The 22,448-nt window shown below is 43.3% G+C and overlaps 1 protein-coding gene across 50 annotated transcripts in view; it reads right to left on the reverse strand.

Annotated features, from left to right (window-relative positions):
- Nucleotides 1-22,448, reverse strand: part of LOC125326132 (ankyrin-2-like) — a 277,846-nt gene that overhangs the window by 127,674 nt on the left and 127,724 nt on the right. For 26 of the 50 annotated variants that reach the window (XM_048304004.1, XM_048304020.1, XM_048304026.1 and 23 more), the window contains exon 1: nt 1,355-1,504. The exons of 16 other annotated variants lie outside the window; for them this stretch is intronic. In XM_048304004.1, the coding sequence (XP_048159961.1) occupies nt 1,355-1,489 (135 nt within the window). In that variant the 5' untranslated portion in view covers nt 1,490-1,504. Of the gene's footprint in view, nt 1-1,354; nt 1,505-21,411; nt 21,894-22,448 lie in introns of those variants that run through there. 8 more of the 50 variants (XM_048304040.1, XM_048304041.1, XM_048304047.1 and 5 more) reach the window with 3 other exon arrangements.

Raw genomic sequence — 22,448 nt, forward strand, 5'->3', positions numbered from 1 at the left:
GGCAACCACCTGAAGGGAGATCTCTGACACCCAGTGAAACCACCCTCGGCAATGGAAGCAGGCCTATCCTCCCCCACAGCCCAAGAAGTCCCACTGTCCCTCCCCGACTGTGTTTCCCATCACAAACACTGGAAATTATTTGTTAATTCAACCAAAAGCTCCTTGGTAGGAGAAAAAAAACCTGTCTGCATGCTCAAAGATGTAGGTTACTTTCTTGTTTTAGCTTGAAGAAAGTTTCATTTCATAGAAGTTTGGAACTAGATGATCTTTAAGGTCCCTTCCAACCCAAACCATTCTGTGATTCTATGAAGAACAGGTCCAGCTGTGCTGTCAGTGAAGTACAACATAAAACTGGTCAGGAAAAATCCAGCCAAAAGAAATGTTCTACCAGAAAGCCAAGACAGCATCAAAAGTGTTTTCTAGGACAATGCAGAACTCTTTGCGAGCTGCTGCCGGGAGTGCCTCCTCTCCTCTTCCCCTATGAACACTGGAACTCAGCTCCCCTACTCCTCTATGCTGCACTGCAGTAAATGAGGCATGTGCAGAGCATCAGGTCAAACTGAGACCAATTTTAGTACAGATCAGTTGTAGAGAACACAGGATTTGGATATACTGACACTGAAGGTTTACTCATCTTCCTGTTCTGCCAGAAGTTTTGACACAATATACTTCCACTGCCAACTTTGAATGAAATAGCCACTTAACGAATTTCTCAAACAGGATTAGAAATAAAGGAAAAAAAGAGAGAAGAGACACTTCATTTGCCATAGCCACTATACAAGAGTTCTCATCTTAAGGATTTTCTTCTGACTTGCAGCACAAATGCTGACATTACTGCCATAAGCATGACACACACACACCCCCCCCCCCCCCCTTGCCTGTGCCTGGTCCCACTCACTGTAACCCTTATCTGCATTAGGATCTGTGTGGCTCTGCCTCGACTGCACACAGAAAACAATGCCATGTACTGGGCAGACAGCAGCTCAAAAGTAAGCTACTGAGTTCAAGTTTGGAGAATGATCAATACAGGATCATTCCTAGCAGTTGTGCAAACCAGGATAACTGGGTAACATCCATTCATTCCAGGGCTTGTTTCACCCACGGGGTTGTCTCTTCACACACCCAAACCTTCTGGTAGCTGATAATGCTTTGAAGCCACTGCATAAATCAGCAACAGCTGCTTTTTAGCCACAGTCAGGACAGCAGAACAAAGATTCAGCACGGACGCGTTTAGCAGCTCCTTCAGTATTGCAAGCTATCCAGTCAAGTTCTGAGCAAAGAGATCCTTTGCAACATGCACTACCCTCATCTGCATTTTTCCCTGTGATTCCTCTTTTCTTCAGCCAAAACTTACCAGGGCTTCAGGCTCTTTACTTTCTTCACTGTTGTATCCATAATAATCAGGAGTTTTATCCAAATCCTGTATGTTCCCTTGTGTCCTTAAGCCCTTCTCTGAATGACAAGCCTGGCAAATTGGTGCATTGCCCATATCAGTTCTTCTGCTCCCTCCGAGCAGGGGGATGGCCCTTGCCCCGCAGCGAGTGCCCAGCGCTCCCGAAGGACAAGCGACCGATCAGCCAGGAGGAGGGTCCCGCCTACGCTCTGCTCCCCGGCCACTCGTCCCGGGCTCCCTTCCCCAAGCCGTCCTGTGTCCCAGAGAACCCGAAACCCCAGCAACTGCGGGCAGCGGTCGGTGACCATTTCCAATTCAGGCGCTGCCTGGCTATTTTTACACCTACCAGGCCAGCTATGCATGTCAATGGCGTGGGGTGGGCCGGGGGACGGCTCCACAGCACGGAGCCGGCCGGCCCAGCTCGCAAAGTTAAAGTCCCACTGGGTGGAATGCCCTACACACGCGGCTTATTGAGTTACCCAGTCGCGTGCCTTTCAATGTTTTGATTTTTTTCTCTACCCTGCCCGATCTCACTGTGCTTACATAAAGCACTGAATTTCAGAATGTTGCTAATGCCTTCTGAGTTTCTAACTCAGAAATATGATTTCTTGAAGTCTATTATTCACAAACCAAGATAAAGTGGATGAGCACAGATTTCATGACCATTTAATCCCTGTGATTCACATGGTATCTCATGTTTATGTAGCCAGTCACTGTGATGAGCTTGCTTTGGACTGATATGTCCCCCGGGTATGATTTCAGATGAGCTCAAATGTATCCCAAAAGGACAATATCTGATGCTAGATCACTTTTGCTCTTGTTTATGTCGTTTGATCTTGTTTGGGGTTTTTATTATCAACTTAGTTTAGGGTTGGTGTTAATATTTTAGCTAGAATAGTTATGATTTAAAGATGAGCCCGAAACAACAAAAAAGACAAAGGAAAATATGAACAATCCCACCAAAACTGAGAATAAGAACATTCTCTCTAGGCTGGAGTTATTTATCATGATTGCACCCATTAAGATAAAAACAATTTTCAGGATTGCATGTTGGAATCTACCCATTATCCAGAACAGGCTTAGTGCAGAATTAAAAACCAGTGAAAACAAACCACACCACCAAAACCCAAACAAAACAAAGAGAAAAAGGTAGTTGAGCATTAATTGGCAGTTTTCAAACACTTCAGGACCAGCTGGGGGTAGCAGAGGCAGAGGGGATAAAGTGTTTGTAGATACCGAAGTCCTGCGGAATTACCACACCATGCACGTCCAACCCCAGTGGAGTGGGGCACGTATTTGAAAATTTAAGCCCCAAATTCCTCAGAAGCAGGAAAATCCTCAAAGAATTTCAACAACCAGCCAACTTTTTTTTCCTCTTTGGGGTTTCAATCCATTGCCAGTATGGCAGCACACATAAGCAGGCAGCTGTGCACGGCAGCCTATCGATTCCCACCCAGTTCCCCTTCACAGCAGCACCGGTTATGATCCAAGAGACCGAGCTCCTCCCAGCCTCCCTTAAGGATTATTGATGGGTACGAGGTTCTCTCTTGTGTTCATTACCCTGAGGAGATTTAAAGGGGCTCTGTAATTTTTCCTTGCTGATGAATGCTCCAGGATGGATCACTCAGCACCTCAGGTGCTGTGATATGTAACAAGTACTGATACACGCTGGATAGACACATGCACAGCGTAGTTAAATTAACTGTTGTTTCTGCCTTTTTGAAATTTTTGCCAGCAATTGAATTGGCAAATGTTTCAGAGTGTTTGTGCAAGGCTCACTTGCCCATAATTACCTGACACCAATTTCCTTCAGCTCTTCCAAAGCATTACCCTGTGACAGCAGTAAGGTGTGTACACACTACCACAACTTCCTAGTTTAGTTATCAAAATAAAAGGATGCAAGAAGGAATCCCACCAAACGCTTGACTCGACCAAAGTTCATCTAACCAAGGTTCCAACATAAACTGGAACTACAAATCCCTGGATAGAGCAAGCTATCTAACAGGCAATTAACTTACTGGAAAACACAAGGCACCACTCAGGGGGAAAGGCTGCCCAAACTCGAGTAACAGGCGTTCCTGGGAAATGCTGCTTGTGGAAAGCAACAATCTGTATAGCCATGAGAGGGAGAGCAACGAAGAAGCTTTCTGCCAGAGCCTTTCAACAATATTACTGTTGTTTGTCCAAATGGCCCCAAGTCTTTAGGGCAAATTACTCAGAAAGCAAAAACGTTCGTGTCCTGCCAGACTCAGGGCATCGTATTCTAACAAAGTACATGTTTCATGATGGAGGGCTCAAAGCCTTTGTGGAGGAACATGTTGCTCTGTGTCTGCATTCCCATGCTCTTTGCTGTCTTGTTAAGGCTGCAAATCCACCCCAGCAGGCAGCAGCAAAGAAATCAATCCCAAAGGCACAGTTTGCAGGCACAGAGCTCATGCCAAAGCACCTCAGCCCTCCTCAGCAGCCCAGCAGACCTTTTCACAACACTAACTCCAAACCACAATTACTCCCTTACAGAAGAAACCTTCAGAAACGTTCGAAGTGCCTGTAAGGAGGAGAGCAGAGTATCCCATGTATTAAAGCACTCATGCTAAGGCAGAGTCCCTCTTATCCCCCCCAAATGGCAGTAACATTCTAGTTTCTTCCCTAAAGAGTTTCTAAGCCTGAAGCACTTGCGATTATCAGCCTTAGGGCAACACAAACCAATAAAGCCCTCAGCAAACTTTTGGGAATTGCATTATTCCTGAAGAGTCTCACAGTCAATGTTGCCATGGCTAGATACTCTCAGTTTGTTACTACTGGCCATCAAAAAAGCAGCGTGGTACAAACCCACTGGTTTGCAGTGACTTGCAAAATCCCAACCAACAAGGAAGAAGCAGTGAAACCCAAGCTGTAAGCTCATTCCAGAGGGAGACTTCATTTGATGGGATACCATTCCACAGTCCAGGAGTGGCAAAGTTTGAGTATTTTAAGATGAAACAGGACCAAGGACAATCACACACACCCACATAGGCAGCAACAGAAGCAGAACTGCTCTGCTGCCAGGAAAAATGTTTCTTTATCCTTTTTTTGCTATTAATATTAAAGCTTAGTTTGTCAGTAGATGTTTCAATTAGCATAACCAAAATGACAATTCAGGAGCCACTGTAATAGCTTACCATTTAGTGCTGCAAAAAAAAAAAAAAAGGGGGGAAAAAAAGGGAAGAAAAGACTTACAAGTATCAAGAAAAATATCAATTGTTAGCAACATAAATCCCCACTTTTATTATTGTTAAATCCCTCCCCAAAGAGCCATTTCCCATGACACTTTTACGGTTAAACACAGTCATTAAAAAAAAAAAAAAAAAAACAAGAGAGAGAAAAGAGACTACCCTGGGACCTATATACTTCTCTAAGAGATCTCCCAAACTTTGAAATTATTCCTAAATGCAAATTCTATCATTCTTGGGGGCTCTTCTATGGGAAGGTCAAGCACAACAGTTGCTTCTAGCAATTACTTTGGGTCAGATCTTGAGCTCATGTAGATTATAAACTCTGATGAGTCATGACTTCATCTCATTTATGGCCCCCTTTATGCTTTACAATAATGACACTGATGAGATCACTATTTCCCAAAAATTCAGCCCTTTCTTCCTCTGGTCACAGAGACCACAATAAGCAATTCCTAAAGCCTAAGCAGCCTTTACAAAGGGGCCATTGTCTGCTCCAGAGGACCTAGCAAAAAATCCTCCTCAGCTTAAATATTTTGAGTCCTACCAATTGCAAAAATCTATTTTGAGCCATATTTAAGAGGACTTGCTCTGCTTCTGATGGTGAATCATTTGACACATTAAGCCTAATGATCCTCTCTGGACAGCTCTTAATCCAAGTGGCACCGTAAATATTTTAGCCAGTACGAAGAAAAGGAAAGAGATAACCTGAGGTTTAACCACTGCAGCTACAGATCCTGCTGGCACTGGATCCTACAGATCCTGAAAATTTGTATAAAATACATACAAAAAGGCACCTGAGCCTGCAGCATTCTACAGATAAAACACATCCTTACTTTGCAGATAGAGGAGCTTTTGGATGACAGGTGTGGCACAAGAAGGTAAAAACAACCCCAGATTTCAAAGAGATGCCCTAACGGGCACAGCAGTTTATGTATCACCTATTTTTCTCACAAAAATTGCAGTTGATACTTCTTTTCTCTCTCAGTCCTGGTTCCACCTCATGGGCAATGAAAGGCACGTGTTAACATCAAGTACTGAGTTACACAAGGGAAGTCTTACAGGGATTGTTGACTCACCACAAAACTAAAAATCAGTGCAAGGAGAAATACTCAATAATACCCTGAAGGTAAAGGGTTAAGATGCAGTTCTGACCCACCCATGCCAACACAGCTACAAAGTAAATTATCACTTCTCATGGTCAGAACAGCTTTTTTAAAAATTTCACCAGAACTAAGGCGTTTTTTGAGAATTTCATGTTTTTATATCCTCCTGTGGCACTAAGCTCTAATTGGTGCCTATTTTTATCAGTCAAAATCTAAACCAAATCTCTGGCCCTTTATTAGCTCTGGTTTTTCTTCCTTAACATAGACAGCATACTAATTCTGCCTTAAACCATCTTGTAGGATATTGTGAAGCTATCACATTCTGACTTTACAATATCAAGTAAGGCCTCAATTCTCTTCTCCAAGAAAGTAATTCAATTTTCTCTTCTGAATACATCAGCAGGAGCTCACTGATGATTCTGAAATCCCCACCTCTCTTAAGCTCTTGTTGCTGAAATACAGAAGCTTCTGAAGTTCTCACTTACACTGGATATCTTACGAATTTGATACAATTTTCAAAACCAAATATTGCCTAATACTATATAAAATGAGTTGGGGGGGGACTATATATTTCATATGTAACATATAAAAGGTAGTGTGCCTCATACATATAGGAATACAATGTATAAAGTTTGCCACATGTTGCATCTTTTGCTTTACTGTAGAGTTTAACAGAATCCACTAACTCAATGAGGAATGAAAGATAATATCAAATACATAATTTTGACTTTGCTAAAGATCTTATTCTCAGGAATCCTCAAAGAATTACATACTTTTGGTTAATATTGTGCCCCTGATTTTAGCTTTTCCTCTCCCATTGTACTAATGACTGCTGTAAAGGTGCATCATTGATGGTAAATAATACAAAGTGGTTTATCACAGGTTCTTAAGTGAAAACCCAGAGTTCATTTACTCAGTTTCTCTTTTTTTTTGCACCTTGTGCCTCTCTGCTATCTTGGGGCCCATTAAATACCTCTGTTAGAAACAAAGAGTTACTATTAATCCGCATTAGAAAATCCTTATATCCTGAATATTAAGATATTTATTTTAATGAATTGCTCTTGATGGCTAAACTAGAAACATAAAGAGAATATTACTGCCACTGAAAATAAGCTAAACCTAATGCCCACAATTCCCACACCAACGTGAGTTAATGCACACTGATCTAGGTACAGGTGCACACACACTGAGTATACTTGTATCAAAGCTTAAAACAACCTGGCTGTGCCAAGTGCACCCACGTTTAATTGAGCCACAGCCATAGAACTGCAATTTTTCTATTCTGCAATATTACAGCTGTGTTATATGTGCTCAGCTAATTGCACCGACAGCTACTTGGAAAAACAAAACAGAATCCAGCATTACTGACTCCAAGTCTCTGCCTTTAACAAGGCTTTGGTGCGGATGAACACACAGCCGCTTTGGAACAAGCTCCAAAGGGTTTATCTTCCCAATTTATGAAGAAAGAGTGAGTCATGAAAGGAAAAATTATGTGCTCTATTCACCACACGTCAACAAACAGTACTTGAAAGCTTGGGTTTGTACCACTCCTGTCTAATATTTTGCCTTTCCCCGTACTGACGGAGTTGCAGTAGATGATAAATAAAAGATGACAATCTTCCAAAAGCAATTCCCTACGATCAAAAGGGTTCTAATGGAGTACAATCGAGAATTTTTGTTTCTGTAAGCAATCAATTTGTGCCTTATAGTTATATAAATCATCCAAACAAGGGCCAGAATAGCGTGAAAAACAAATAAGTCTGCTGAGTAAGTGACTAAACTTCATTATCACAGGCATACATGCAGTTCTGAATAGACAATTTGAGATCTTGTGATTGAAAACACACCTTTACATCATTCCTCAGCTACTTAAGGCCTGCCACTCAGGGAAAAAACCAAATCACCTCCATGAAGTTAACAGAAACACCAAAGGACATAGTGAAGAGCACATCATCTGTAACCAAGTCTGCATCAAACTCCGCTGTAATTCTGAATAATGTATAAATTAGAAATTGTGAGATGATGACCAACTGACAAAGCAAGCGCTTGGGCACCGCAGTCTCTCAGGATTGTTAAAACCAGCAACGCCTATGAATTAAAAAAAGCCAAGGAAGGTACAATGACAAAACCGAGCAGTTTATTTCCAGAGAAATCCTAAGAATGCTGTAAAACTTTCTTCAGCTGCCATTCCTAACTCACGATACTGTGAGATGCACGTTAATGGTGCACATCCTGTGGCTGTTAAACACGAGGCAAAATAACCAAGGTTTTAAGAACAGCTTCACATTCTTATGAGAAATAAACGCATAAGAAAGAGATAATCAAATAACCATTCTTTTTGTAGAATAACGCATTAGCAAATTCAGGGAAGCATAGGACAGGACACCACCTTTCACAAAAAAAACCCCACAAACTTCTGAACTTCAAGAGGAGCTTCACAGGTTCTCTGCAGTTCTCAGTAGCCCCCAGCAGATGGGACTCACACAAAAGCTGCCCTCACAGAGCAACACAACCCCAAATTTAAACTGTACCGCAAACAGGAGTTACCCCCTTCTCTGTCTGGTATCTCTGAAGATACTGATAACTCATGACCAATACTCATCTGGCTTACCTGGGAGCCATAAGGTATGGAAAGTAACATGCAGCATGAACACATCCACACAAAAAACTGGTTTCTCTCAAAACCCAATAATGCAATTTTAAGAAAAGCATAATTACAATAGAACCAAAATTAGGTGCTAATAAGGTCCATTAAAGGACCTCAGTTAAAACAGATGAACCAGCAGAAAACCCAAACATACATAAACCCCCAGATTTACTACCAGCAAGAAACAGAAAACTTTCCTAAATAATCTTGCATAGAAAGCCTGTGGCTTTCTTTCAAAATTTTTTATGGCAAGAAAAAAGCTATAGCATTTAGTTGAAATTTTATGTTACATTCTAACTGTAACATCTGATCACTACCAAACAAATTATGTTAATAATTAATAGCCTACAGTGCCCCAAGAACTGAGGGAACCCTTGGCCATGACCACTCCCCCACCCACCCTTAACGAAGTCCCAAGACTCCAACACAGACAGAGCCCAGGCAGGTGGGAGAACTCAAATCAAGCAACAGAGAACTACATCCCTCAGGATGTCCAGCCCTCTTCCAGTAGGGAGCACCTCTTCCCATCTGCATTACTTCTTGTCAGCCCCGTTCTGTCACTGCTACAGCTCATTTATTTGGCCCCAAGTGACAAGATGGAAAATAGATCACAACCTCCACAAACCACTCCCTTCTCCGACATCTTCTCTCAATACTGGATTACCATCTTTCCTCTCTGACAGCATCTTCCCACCTCCAACTGGGACAGAAATATATAACATTTCAGTTACATGGAACAGAAAATTCATGTATTTCCAATGAGGTAATAGACAAGGTCAGAAATAGATTCCACTTTATCCAGACCTGCCTTCTGTTAGCCTTCCTTTCAGAGAGTAGCACTTCCTCCTACAACCAGCCTGAGCTGGGAAGTCCCATGGACTTCCTTAGTTAAGTGCTCATCTAGAGAAGAAGAATTGCTAAACTGCTCCTTAATCTGTACTACAGTAAATAAATAATTTTTAAAAATAGGGAAGAGGAACCAAGATTCCCATCTCATTGGAACCAACCCCCTATTTTGTGGAATACAGCACTAAGCTTATTCTTTCCTACTAGATTTGTACCTTCATAACTCAATGCAGATGATCTTCCAGAACAAAAGTGAAGCTTGTGCTGTATTTCAGATATAAACGCCTATAATCAGTCATATGATAATGTAACACTGATGAAGCGAAAGAGTACATGTAAATATGTCAGCCTAAGGTCATGAAGGCAATCACGGACAAAGCCCCACGTCACAGGCCTTCATCAGGTTGACTACAATTCCCACTTGAATTTGCAGTTTACACTCAGAATGAGTAAAAGTAATAGGGGAAAACAAAGCAATTTTGTAAGCTAAACAATGGCCAAACCCCAAAAATGAGTAAAAGCACATGTATTACACAATGATCCTCTAAAACAAAGGAATTTTGTATAATAAAATACTCGAAGAGGCTACCATTTGCCAGGCCAAATGAATATTAAGTGAAAGACCTCAGATCCTACATGAGAGTTCCAAAAGTCCTGCTGCCCTCACAGTGACAAATGAAATTCTTTATTACTGCAGAGATGACTCATTTATGGGTAGATATCAACACCACAGGGGAAGCAGCTGTCTGATTAAATGAGTATTTGTCTATTCTTATCCATTCTCTATGAGCCTGCTCCAGTATCCACTGAAGTGAGCCTGATCTTTGCCATTGGATCACAGTAGGACCAGTTTAGCCCCGGCCAGGAGGTCCTCTCTCACTCATTGCTCCAACTCCCTCCAGCACTAAAGGACTGTCAAGGACGAAAATCAAAGAAAATAAACCCCGTGGCACTTCTGTCAGCCATATTCTCTACAACCCACAGCCTCACTAATCAGCCACAGAATGATAGAATCATTTAGGAGGGAAAAGATCCAACTGTTCCCCCAGCACTGCCAAGCCACCACTAACGCCTGTTCCCAAGTGCCACATCCACACATCTTTCAAATCCCTCCAGGGATGGTGACTCCGCCACTGTCCTGGGCGGTCCGTTCCAATGTCTGACAGTCGTCCTACACGGCAAAACTTTGACTCTTTCTTGCTTAATCAGCAACCACCACCTGATGCTGCATTGTCTTTGCACAGCAGAAAAGCACCTATTTTTAATTTTTTAACACTTCCCCAAATATCCAAGATAAAGACACTGATGCCCTGAAGCAGCACTTGGGAAGGGAAGACTTGAGTTCATTCCCTGACCCTGTTTTTCACTGACAACAGGGGTCTCCCACCCCCACAAACTCTGAGGGGAATAAAGTTCCACCAAGCTTCTGTATTAATAATCTCAAGGCATGGAAGACTATAAGCTAAAACAGGCAGCAAAACATATTGCAGATAGTCCTTTCTGAACTGAAAGGATCACTGAGTGGAAGAATCTCAACTGTTGCAAATCATTCTTAAAAGTAAAACCTGAGAAGAATATTTAGAATTTATGTTCAGATGGGCTAGAAGTGCACTAGCTCCTTTGCAAGGAAGCATACTTGTTCTGCAAAAGGCATATGGCACCTCAAGTTCCAGGTGTTAGGAAAAACCACCTTCATTTTACTCCTCTGCTTTTGCAGATTTCTCTCCAATTATATTTGTGATTTTCCAGCACTTTCTGCTTCTCTATTCATCTTAAGCATTATTTTTAGATGGGTATTAAATTTACAAATAGTGTCAGAATGCCAAGGCTCTCTTCAAGGCCAGCAACACCGTGATTTGAAGAGCACGGGTCACAGAACATAAAAGTTACGTAAAGAACATTTTGGACCTCAACGTACATTTGCATGACATTATTTTCAACTATTCCACTCCACTATTTCAATTATTATTAAATAATCTCTCCTTCAATCACAGAGCTATATTACAGAAAGGGCACACATGTTTAAAAATTACATTGGAAATTATAAATCACTAAGATGGTTATGTAATAGGAGGTGAATTATCTCCCACTTGAAATCATCTGGAAAAAATCTAAATCTCTTGACATCATTAGCAAATCTTTCAGGGATTTCAATGAGTTAAGATTATAATATATACTGTTATAAAACCAAGTGCTCCTTTATAACCTTTAATTACAGTTCCCTATCTCTAAATTATCCTTGTTCACCTCAAACATCTCTTCCAGAAGAAGGCTGGTTCCTCTCAAGCCTTCTGCTTTTGTATCATTAAGTTTGCATATTGAAGTTGGTTTAAAAAGGACAAAATACTCCTTCCTGTGTTTCACACTTCTGGGCCAATGAGCATTACTATAACTATGCAGAGACTACAAAATAATGATGGTTTATTGCCCAAAATGATGGAATGTGTGCTGCTAAAAATCCAGCTAGATGATGTACAAAATGGCTAAACAGCAATAAAGAGAAAACTGGTGTTAATTAACCTTTTCAACCACCTGCATATTCATCAGCTGTAGCAAGACCTTGGTTCCTCCTAAGCTGCCCTCAAGAGAATTTCCTTCATTCCTCTGTTTTAACGAATTTCCAAGCACTGCTAAGAGCACACACACTATGGTTGGTATCAGAGCTCTGCTCCACAGCTGCAGGGACAAATCCTCCATGGATCTGGGAGGGACACAGAAGCCCCATGTTGGCTGTGCTGGCACCTCACGTCTGCAAAGAACCGTATGCCATCTGCACTCCTGCCAGCACCGCATTCCCATCAGCAGTGCCACACCACAGGCATGGGGAGCATCACCAAATCCCACACCAAACAGGTTAAGTGCTAGGCTTCCTTAGAAATCTGGGGAAGACAGCCAAGCACGTACTTCCTTAAGCTTGGGAGAACTCATGCTGCAATGCAGAGCTGGCTCTGGGCAGAGCTATTAATTATTTCTGATTTCACTTGTTTGGGAAACCTTTTCCAGGGCCTCATCATTCACCAGGCTAATACCCTGCACCACTTGAGGGCACACACAGCTCTATGAAAGTACCTACTGCTAATACCTGCATCGCAGGAAGGGACAGGTTAGTAAATAAATTATTACCAAAGGAGTGCCCAAGTGGTTGTCTACGCATCAGACAACACTGCAGGCTTTGTGCTGTCCTCGCCATAACCAATCAAAGGGAAGAAAATACAACTTGGGGGATTTTTTGTGATCCTAAAAGTACCCCTGATGCAGTGGCCAGTGGCCGCAGCTGCCATTTGCCAAGCACAGTCAGGCTGCACAGCACAGACGCCGTGGCTGTGGGGGCAGTAGGGGATGGCTGGATTCTCCCAAGAAAACACAGCAGCAGCATGGAGAATATAGCACAGATCTCCTCTAGTTGCTATGGAGTCTCCGTGCATTTCCTCAGGAGAACTGTGCTGCGATACAGCAATTGCACTGACCAGTCAAAATAACTCTTTTTTTAAAAAAATCTGTATCACTTTCTGTCTCCAGCAAATGTCATTTTGCAAAATGAATCAATGCTCATAAAAGCCACCCCGCTCTGCACACACAGCTTGCCATGGCAGTTTAAGGCTCACATCAGCATTTTAGATTTTACTCAATTCATCCTGCTAAATCATGTCCCTGTACCAAAACACTTTCAAAAGGTGTCTATTCATAATCTTTTCCATGAGCAAGATAAAGAGAAATAGGCATCATTTGGAAAATGACTGGTTTTTCTTTTGCTGTTACATAAAGTTCTGAGGTTTTAAATTTATTTGATGCAAGAACGTTATTTCAATAACAAGGAGCAATAGCTTCACACTGACAGAAGGCAGGGCCAGATAGAATATCAGGGAGAAATTGTTCCCTGTGAGGGAGGGGAGGCCCTGGCACGGGTTGCCCAGAGAAGTTGTGGCTGCCCCTCGATCCCTGGAAGTGTCCAAGGCCAAGTTGGATGGGGCTGAGAGCAACCTGGTCTAGTGGAAGGTGTCCCTACCCATGGCAAGGGATGGAATGAGATGATCTTTAAGGACCCTTCCAACCCAAACCATTCTGTGATTCCTTGACTCCCAGCAGTAACCAAACAGAGCTAATAATAAATCCATGGAGACCCTGTGGAGAGGCTAAAACAGGGATAATTTGCACTGTTACCTGACTTAACTAAGTAGAACTGAGTCTCCCTGGCCTAGAAATGTGGATGGCAGCAGCGATTCCTTTCCCTCAGGCAGCTCTAATGCCCAGCACCATGTTTATCAGCAAAAATAGAAAAGACTGGCTGAGCTTAACTATTCTCCATTTGCATATGGGGGCCGTTTGGGAAATCTTAGTTACTGCCTCTTCTGGTTCCAGCAGTGAGACTAATATCAGCACAGTGCATGTGATTTCTTTCCTCCCTGCTACACTGGTGCCTTTAAAAAGAAATGAAGCAGGGGAACAAGAAGGCTCAAGTGGGTCCAGGCAGTCCCTGGTAAATCATGGCCTGAGCAGCAAGGCACAAAGTGGCTTTTGTCTGCTCAGGTCTCCTGCTGCACTGTCAGCCTCACTGGTTCTGAGCAGTGACATGTCTCTGTTAGACATCCTGGCATAGCAGAGACCAGAAAGAGTAAATAATTTAAAATAAGCTTAAATTATTCAACCTAAAACAGCTTAGAAAGGCTACTAATTATGGTTCTGTTGGTTGAAATCATTTTCTGCCAGCCTGGGGAAACAAGAGCTACACTCATTTTGGGTGAACATCACTTGTCAATGCTGCCTTATTTTACACACAGGAATAAAGAGAAGGCAGATCTAAATTATCAGGCCAAAAGAAATCCACACCCTTCCTCAGGTCACGTACAAGAACAGCATCACATTAATATTTGCTAACTATGAAACACCGCGAGTTTTTCCTGACCCAGACAATCAGTCTCACCGGGCTGTTTCAGAGCACAGGCAAACAGGGTAACTTTCTAAATCTTGTGTTACCTCCCTCCCCTTTCTCCTCCTGTTCATTCTTACCCTATCTTCATCAGAAAGGGATTCCGCTGGAGGACAAAAAGCTGATCTTAAACAGAAACGTGTACTCTGAAACCTTACTCAGGCTCACCTCCCTAAAATGTGTCTTTTCCAAAGCCCTAAGGAGCTAATGAACCCGCTAGATTTTGGGGAGGTTAACATGCTAAATCCTTCATTAGCATCAACAAATAGAAGGCAATTACAGACTTCTTTTAATTGCAGCCTTTGTTTTCAGTCACTTGTAAAAGGGCAGCTGGCATTTAATCCGTACTGATCCATATGTGGAAGGTCTTAGCATAGGAATGAGTGTTAACATGGTTTTGAAGCAAACTCTGAAAAACTATAAGCAAAACACTAAATCTATTTACAATAAATGGAATTTCCATAAATAATTACCAAAAGAAAAACCCTAGAAGAGCACCAACTCTGTGAACCACCTGAAATTCACTTGATTACATTTATCAGATTTCAGTAATTCGTATTATATGCTCCAATACGATATAGAACTTGGTAACACTGGGGAATATCTACTCCTACCTGGACAACCCCATGGACTGAACAGGAACAAAAATGTTGATTATAGCTGTCTAGGGCTAAAAGGACAGGTTGCTAACAGGCACATTCATCAAGATGTAGACAAGTATGGAAGAGCTCAGCAGACACTCAAACGAAACTACCAGCCCCACAAGAGCAAACGGAGCTGCCTGGGATTGAAGCAGAGAACAGGAATTATTTTTCACAACACTTGAAGCAGCACCTACATTCTCAAAAAGTAACCCAGAAGATGTTTTTTAAGCAGAGTCAAGTCAATAAAGTATGAAAATCCATCTGACTGCCAGCTGTAGTATTTTGCACCATGTCAGGGAATGAGGTGGTGCCTGAATGGCAGCACTCCTGCTACCCTGCTCAGGGCTGTACTCCCTGTTCCCACCCTCTGGATGCACTATAGATTGGCAAATATATCCACCAGGGCATGGCTCCAGCTTTCACCATTAAACTATCAACTCAGCACTCATATGCCACTCTCACTTCAGGTGCCAAACTTTCCCCAGGAGTTCAGTGGAAAAGCCTGAGGGACTAAATTACAGAAGCCAGATTTCAAAAAGCTTGACACTTCACAGTTTAACATCTGACATCCTCATTAAACATTTTTTTTTAACTGCTTAACACAAAGCTGCCCAAACATCACATGATAATTCTTCCAGTGTTGCAGGAAAAATCATGAATTTAAAGGACACAAAATAGCTTACAAGGAGGCAAACAAAATCATCCCCAAAGCCAGAAAAGTTTATCAGGGATGATTTCCTACAATGTGCAAATGCTCCCTCAACTTTTTTTAATCATTCCTGCTAAGTTAAATTTGCAGAGACAGGATAGGTGGACAGTCAGCCTCTCTAGGCTGCTCTTTTAAAAGCTCAGCAGAAGTTCTTTTTACTGATTAAGACAAGGTGAGAGACAAACTTGGGCGTTCTGGACACTTTCATAATTTTATGGAAACAATCACATAATGAGTTAATCCAGCCATAAAATCCAACGGGTCTGCCATGACATTGGATTGCACCCAGCAAGCTTTACAATGCAAAGGGATTTAGCATTCCAGGAACATATTTTCCTCCTCCTGCATCCAGTGTCTCACACAATAGAGCCAAAAGACCTTGTTAACATTTTCTCCAGTACTCCAGATACGGATTCATTCAGCTTAAACTTGTGAAGAGGCACAGCCACCCACAATACCAAAACCACATTGAGATAAATGATCTGTGTTTCAAAATACTGTCTACATATAATTTCTTAAGAGCAAATAAATCTCGTATTTCTATAACTATCAAGGAAATTAACTTAAATACCACAGAGAAATCAAGGAATGATTAGACAACAATATAAAGGTGAGCAAATTTAAACTTGAAAATTGCTCCTTTCCCATCAGATGCAAGAGAATCGGAGATCATTAATCTTGCTTCATTTTGGAACACTGTATTTGTGCCCATGCACATCACACCCCTCAAACAGGACACAGAGAAAATGAAGCAGCAAGTCCCAGTCTATTCTGAAGTGCTATGTCATCTAAAGAAGCTCCATTTCACAAGGAAGCAAACTAGTGAGGTATTATTTTCATGCCCAGAAATAGCTCCATAAGGAAAACATAAGCTTGAGATACAGAAGGAAAATGCTCTAAGGGCATCAGGAATAGGCACCTCCTACGCAAACACTCCATTACAAAACACCAAAAAAGTTTTTTTCATGGCTGGAGAGGCATTTGAAACATCTAGAAATTCTAGTGAATCACAGAGATGCTTGCCAAGGCAAGAACAAAACACTGAAGAGACAAGACATATTCAGCGCTAAGGAAAGAACAGCAGGTTAAAGCTGCAATGAACCTTGAAAGTTCCGTATACAGAGGTCAAGCAGTGAGAGACTCTTCCCTTCCTTATCCTGATACAAACCCCACAGGGATCCTGCAGCAGGTTCACACCAGGTGAGATAGTGGCATCCATGAACCAACAAAGGAGTGACCAAGAGCAAAGAACTGGATCTCTGTGCAGCTTCCTCCTCCTTAGGATGCCTTTTTCTAGCACACCCAAGCACTCCTTACTTCCTCCATGTCCTCCTTCCTCACTGAACTCTGGCCCTTTCCAAAGGGATGAACTCTGGGGCTGCCAGCCTCACTGCAGAGCCAATATACCCAATGACAAACACCCCCCCTCCCTGCCAAAGATGCGCCTGAAATTCAAATGGGCCTGGATCTAAGACAAATCTGACAACATTTTCTATAACGTGAGAAGTCTTTCATTTTTTATTTTCTGAAAAAGAAGATGGTAATGTGAAACAAGGTCTGCTGTTGAGGTAAAACAAAGCAAACTCATTCCCTGTCTCCTGCAGCTCCATAATGGAAGCCACTTACTGAATGTTGCCTCTTCCCCACACGCGCTGGAATTCTGCTGAGAGCAGAATCCCTCCATCCTTGTCTTTCGGCAGATATTGTCCAGCAGCAGTTCTGTGTGAGCTTCAGCAGTGCTTGGGGTGTCAAGGGAAGGACAAAATTCACCTGATGCTATCGGTTCTCAATCCCTTTTAGCAAACAGCGATGAATATTCCAGATGCTGTGCAACATTTTATGCTAAGAATGCTGAACTCATGAATCTGGCCCTCAAAAAGGTATAAAAGTTTTTAAAACCTTTATATAATACTAAATGCTAAATAAATACCCAACTACTGCTAGTAGAGACCAGATGTCAAAAACTGTCCTCATGACCGATGGCAAAATGGTAACAGCCATCAGCTTACCACATCTGTAACATTCAAATATCAGTGTTATTTGGCAGCAGAACCCATTTTTATAACAGGTTTTTTTCTTTGGGATTTTATGTGTGGGTTTTCAAAAATCTTTTCAATGCTTGTCACATGCAGAGACAGGAAGCTGTGTCTGCTTAGAGAAGTACTTTAGACAGGGAGAAGCAAGTGTGTGTTACATAGAGCCGGGGGCTAGGCAGCTGGATTCCCAAGCTATAATTCCAGTTTTGCTGCTGACTCAGTGAGTGACCGTCATGGAATCACCCCAGTTCCCTCACCTCACTCTGCAAAGGGTGAACCACAGGCAGCCCTCTCCAAAGACACCGAGAGGCAAGTGGGGCTGGGCCTTATGTATCGCGAATTTAGGTAAAACGGAATTAGTCATGCCTACATTTCAATATAATCTGTACACTTGAAGCTGCTCACCTCCTGAGTTACTACCTGGCTTTTAATGCTCTTGATACACTTGGGTATCCACACAACTATTCAGAAGGCTGGGGGGCTGTTTACATACACGTGTTTGCATACATTGCAAGAAAATTTTTTCCACATTGCAAGAAAAGGTTCCACCTGCCTAAAAGGGAAAATTTCCAATCTGGATGCAAGATAAGCAGACCTGCTTCTTGTCAACCGGTATTTTAAATCAACTCAGTCAATCTCAAAAAGAATGCAGGAGAGGGTCTTCAGCCTGCAAACTCCTTTTCCCAGTTTTTGAGTGTGGAATAATTCTGTTCATCTTTAAAGAACCACTAAGGATGGCCAAGGGATGATGTGAGCAGCTCACTGCTCGCAGCTCTGCTGCTGGCCTGGGGGCTGTAAGGGCCTGGAGCTACGTCAAGCAGCAGCCGTGATGAGATCTCAGAACATTCTGGTCCTACCCCAGCAGCACAGAGGCTGCAGCCACGGTTTGCGGTGGTGCTGCTGCTGCCCAGACGGCCGATGGTCACACGGCAAAACATTCAAGAGGCAGAGCCACAGTGAGCCCACGCCCTGCAGCATCCCCGGGAGCTTGGAGAAGGGTGGGACAGTACTAACAGACGCCCAGCAGCCGGGCAGAGTGGGAGAACTAAAGCCATGGCCCTTCATTTACCCTTTTGCATAATCAGGGTGCTCCAGGGACACAGGAAAAGTTTCGGTCACAAGGCCAAATGAGTGCTTCATGCACTCCGCACATACTGGTGCATGGCATGTATCCAAATGAGGGTTGGGAAAGGCAGGCCCCAACACCCCACATATTCCCCCATTCTAATGATCCTTCTGCAAACAAAATGGATCTCCACTGTAGGGAGAATCCACTTGCTGCAGTGTAAGACCTTTCAAACAAATCACAAAGCTGGAACCAAATTCCCCCTATGCAGAAAGACTTTAAGTGCTAAGAGCAAGCAAAAAAAATATTCATTTGTATTTTGCCTCTCATGGACCTGCACACCTAATTTGCTCCTAGCCTCCATTTCCCAAGAAAGTCAACAAAAACTGGGAGGGCTCCTACTAGGAGATAATCCCATTTCACAGTAAAACCATTTATTGCTCTTCAGGAATTAAAGAGACAGATACATAAATATCTCACAGATATGTATCTCACTTAAACTGATGACTAAATAAAAATACTGTGTATGTACCATACAGTCTGTATTTGGGCTGTTCTGTGTATATGATGGGGGTGCATATATACCCACATATCTGATCTGCTCTGCACCCTTCATTCTGCACAGCACAAGCAAGTTTAGATACAGACATAAACGACTCATCCCTGTCCTGCTGTGTCTCCTGCAGCAGGAGCAGAATGGAAAAGCCCAGCCTGACCCACCCCCAACCATCTGACTGAAGGCAAGTTTAGGGTGCAGCCAGGCACTTGTTTATGTAACAGCAAGGTACAGCCGCAGTAGAAGGGAGCCAGGAGCAGGGGCTGAATATTAAAAAGGAGGAAATGCACACAACCCTGAAGTGTTCTCCATATTTTCTAAGCAAAGCCCACTGGTGGTCCCTGGATCTGAAAATCTGATTAGGAGCCTGCATCACCACACATGATTACCAACACCAATGCGGCCTGAGCCTGCCTGCTTGCAGTCGGGGATATGCAGCACTCTGGGAAAAGAGATAGCAGAAGGGGCAGTATTAATTCTATCCAGCTTTAATTAAAGTAGTCCAACAGGCATTTGAATCAAACATGTTGAGGAAATAGGATTTGTGAAAATCAGGAAAAACAACACATGCTGTAATGAAGTAACTGAGGTGAGTTCTGGGCAGATAGAAAAAAAAGCCCTTCCAGGAAGGACATCCACACATTAAGCACATTTTTTTTTAAAGGCTGTTTTACAGAGGATTCCACAATCAAAAATGCAATCACGAAAACTACCTTATGCTGCAGTGTCCCATTTAAGGGATTAGGAGAGTAATCACAATCTGCCCCAAGCAGCCCTGCCCAGCATCCAGGCACTGCATACATTAGAAATGTCATTCCTGTTTTTGATAAAGAGAATTTGGATGTGACTTAATGAACTCTGCAAAGCGAGCCTTTGAAAAGTAACGGAGATCACACCCAAAGGTCCCAAAGGCATCAAATGGCCTTGGTCATTTTATTTAAGCCATGCAGTTCAGAATATAAAAATCCCTAAGAATGAATGCAAAACAAATTCAGAACTGCCCAGGTATGCCAAGGGAGCAGATGGCTCCTGAATTCTACAGATCTGCCAAAAGGATCTGTAAATTCAAACATTACATGGCTGAATTCTGGGTTGTTCTTTATACAGAGATTTGTTTTTACATGCAATGTAGCAGAATGGAGGGGGGTCAGGGGGTAAGGACTGTGTCTTCTTGCTATTTTCCCTTCCAGAGAAATTTATAAAGAATGGATAAAAAACATGGTGTCAGGGAATGAGTTAATGCATATCACAAGCTAGAGAATCCAGACATGGGAGGAAAGAAACGGCAGTGAGGAGGCATTAACACAGGCACTCCCAATGTATCACAGTCCTAAAGCTAAGATTAACAGAACCTTCATTTTAGTATTTTCTCCACGATTGTATTTTTTGTGTCCTTGGAAACTATAAAGTGATCTGGCAAACAAGTCACCTCTATTGATTTTTTTATTCTTCTTTATTTTTTTATCCCAAGACAATGAGAGTTGTCATTCCCTCTTTCTAACACAGAAGGAAAACAACAGTTAATTATAAATCAGGAGAAACCTCCCCAAAATCTGAACCAACTAAAGAGATATCCCTTTACAGAACTAGAAATTGCTATCAGTAACAGAGGCAAACCCGACAGATTGCAGACTTATGTGCCAGGCCCTACCTAGACAAATACACCTGCAGTGTGCAGTGTAAATACACTGAATCACAGCAGTTAGCCCAGAATCCCTTTAACGACACCCAAAAACTGCAACACAGCTCAGCTGATGTTCCCAGCACCCCAAGGCAGGTCCTACACGCAGCACTGAGCATTGCTGCGGAGGTGGGAAGTGGGACTAAAAATGGGAGATGGGGGGAAATACTGTTGTCAAGTAGAGAAATGCACCTTCATGCTGCAAAGCACAAGCACAGCCACCTCCCTTCTTGACAACTTCTCCGGATCAGCCAGAGGCTTGGAACACCTTGCTGGGAATGATGGCAGGTAGCTCCAGGCCTTTTGGCATGAAGGGAAAGCAGCAATACCGGCGTGCCATCTTTATGTGCATTATTTCTGTGTGGCTGTGGGCTGCCATGGCTGGCAGCACTTGAATCTCACTGCAGATGGGTTAAGTCCACAGCATAGCTCAGAGGGGATGGGAAGGGATGCAAAAGGGAAACATGATAGGCAAGGTTTGGAAAATGAAGGGGAGAGCATTACACATGGCAGCAAACACCTGTGAAGTGCTGCACAAACAGAGGAAGGGTTGGGGGGAAAGGGAGAAGGGGGCTGGTTTCCCCCTCATACCTTGCGTTTCCGATCAGCCCTAGAGATTTTCCGCTGCCTTTTCCTTTCCTTCTCAAGGTTTCTCTCCCTCTCTTCAATTTCAGACTCTCGAACTTTTTTAATGGAAGCGGCTGCATGAGCCATTTTGGCGAGGAAAACACCAGCTCCAAGGAAGCCGTTCCCACCACACGCGGATATCCAGGTGATTTATTTTTTCCGCAAGGGCACTGGCTGCGAGCCAGGAGCTCACGGCGTAATCCACTCTTCCTCCTCCAGCACCCCAGGAAAGGTCACGGCTCTGCCCCAGCCCCTGCAGCACCCATAGCTCGGGAGCAGGAGAGCCGTGTCCCCGCACGCAGTGTGCCAAAGCGCCCGCAGCCACACGCACACGAGCAGGGAGCAGCCGGAAAATACCTCCTAGCAGGCTGGAAGCCCTTCAGCTTGGCTGTGGCTGCAAGAGAAGGCGGGCTTCAGACTCAGCTGGGAAGGAGGAAAAAAAAAAAAAAAAAAAAAAAAAAAAAAAAAAAAAAAAAAAACGGGGGGGGGGGGGGGGGGGGAGGAAAAGAAAAATCGGCCTTTAAACACACATCACCAAATTGGGAAGGTCTTTTGGGATTCCTCCAGAGAGGCTGCGTCTTCTGCCTGAGAGGAGGGCTCCACTTCAGCATCCCCAGCAAGTGGGGGAGGGGGCCGCTCCCGTCAGCTTCTCACATCGCCTTTACGCAGGGTGAGAAGAAAATGGTGCAGTCTGACTTAGTGACTTGCTGCTGCTGCGACCGCCAGTGCCGGAGCCCGGCACACGCCTTCCTGCTCCTCTCCTCCTCACGATCTTCCCTCACTGCCGAGGCGGTCCATAGGAAGCCGGGAGGCAAATGTACGGGGCTGGAAGAGCCCAGGCTCAGCCTGCTCACCTGCAGGCAGCAGGAGAGACGCCTGGAAAGGGCTGGCAGTGCTCAAGTCCTCATTGTGCCTCTCTGCAGCCACGTGAGGCTGCACCAGGAGAGCTGCATTCAGCAGCGAACCGAACGCAGCGAGGCGGGACAGCACGGAGCACGCAG

This window comes from Corvus hawaiiensis, chromosome 5 (assembly GCF_020740725.1).
Source record: "Corvus hawaiiensis isolate bCorHaw1 chromosome 5, bCorHaw1.pri.cur, whole genome shotgun sequence".
Lineage (NCBI taxonomy): Eukaryota > Metazoa > Chordata > Aves > Passeriformes > Corvidae > Corvus > Corvus hawaiiensis.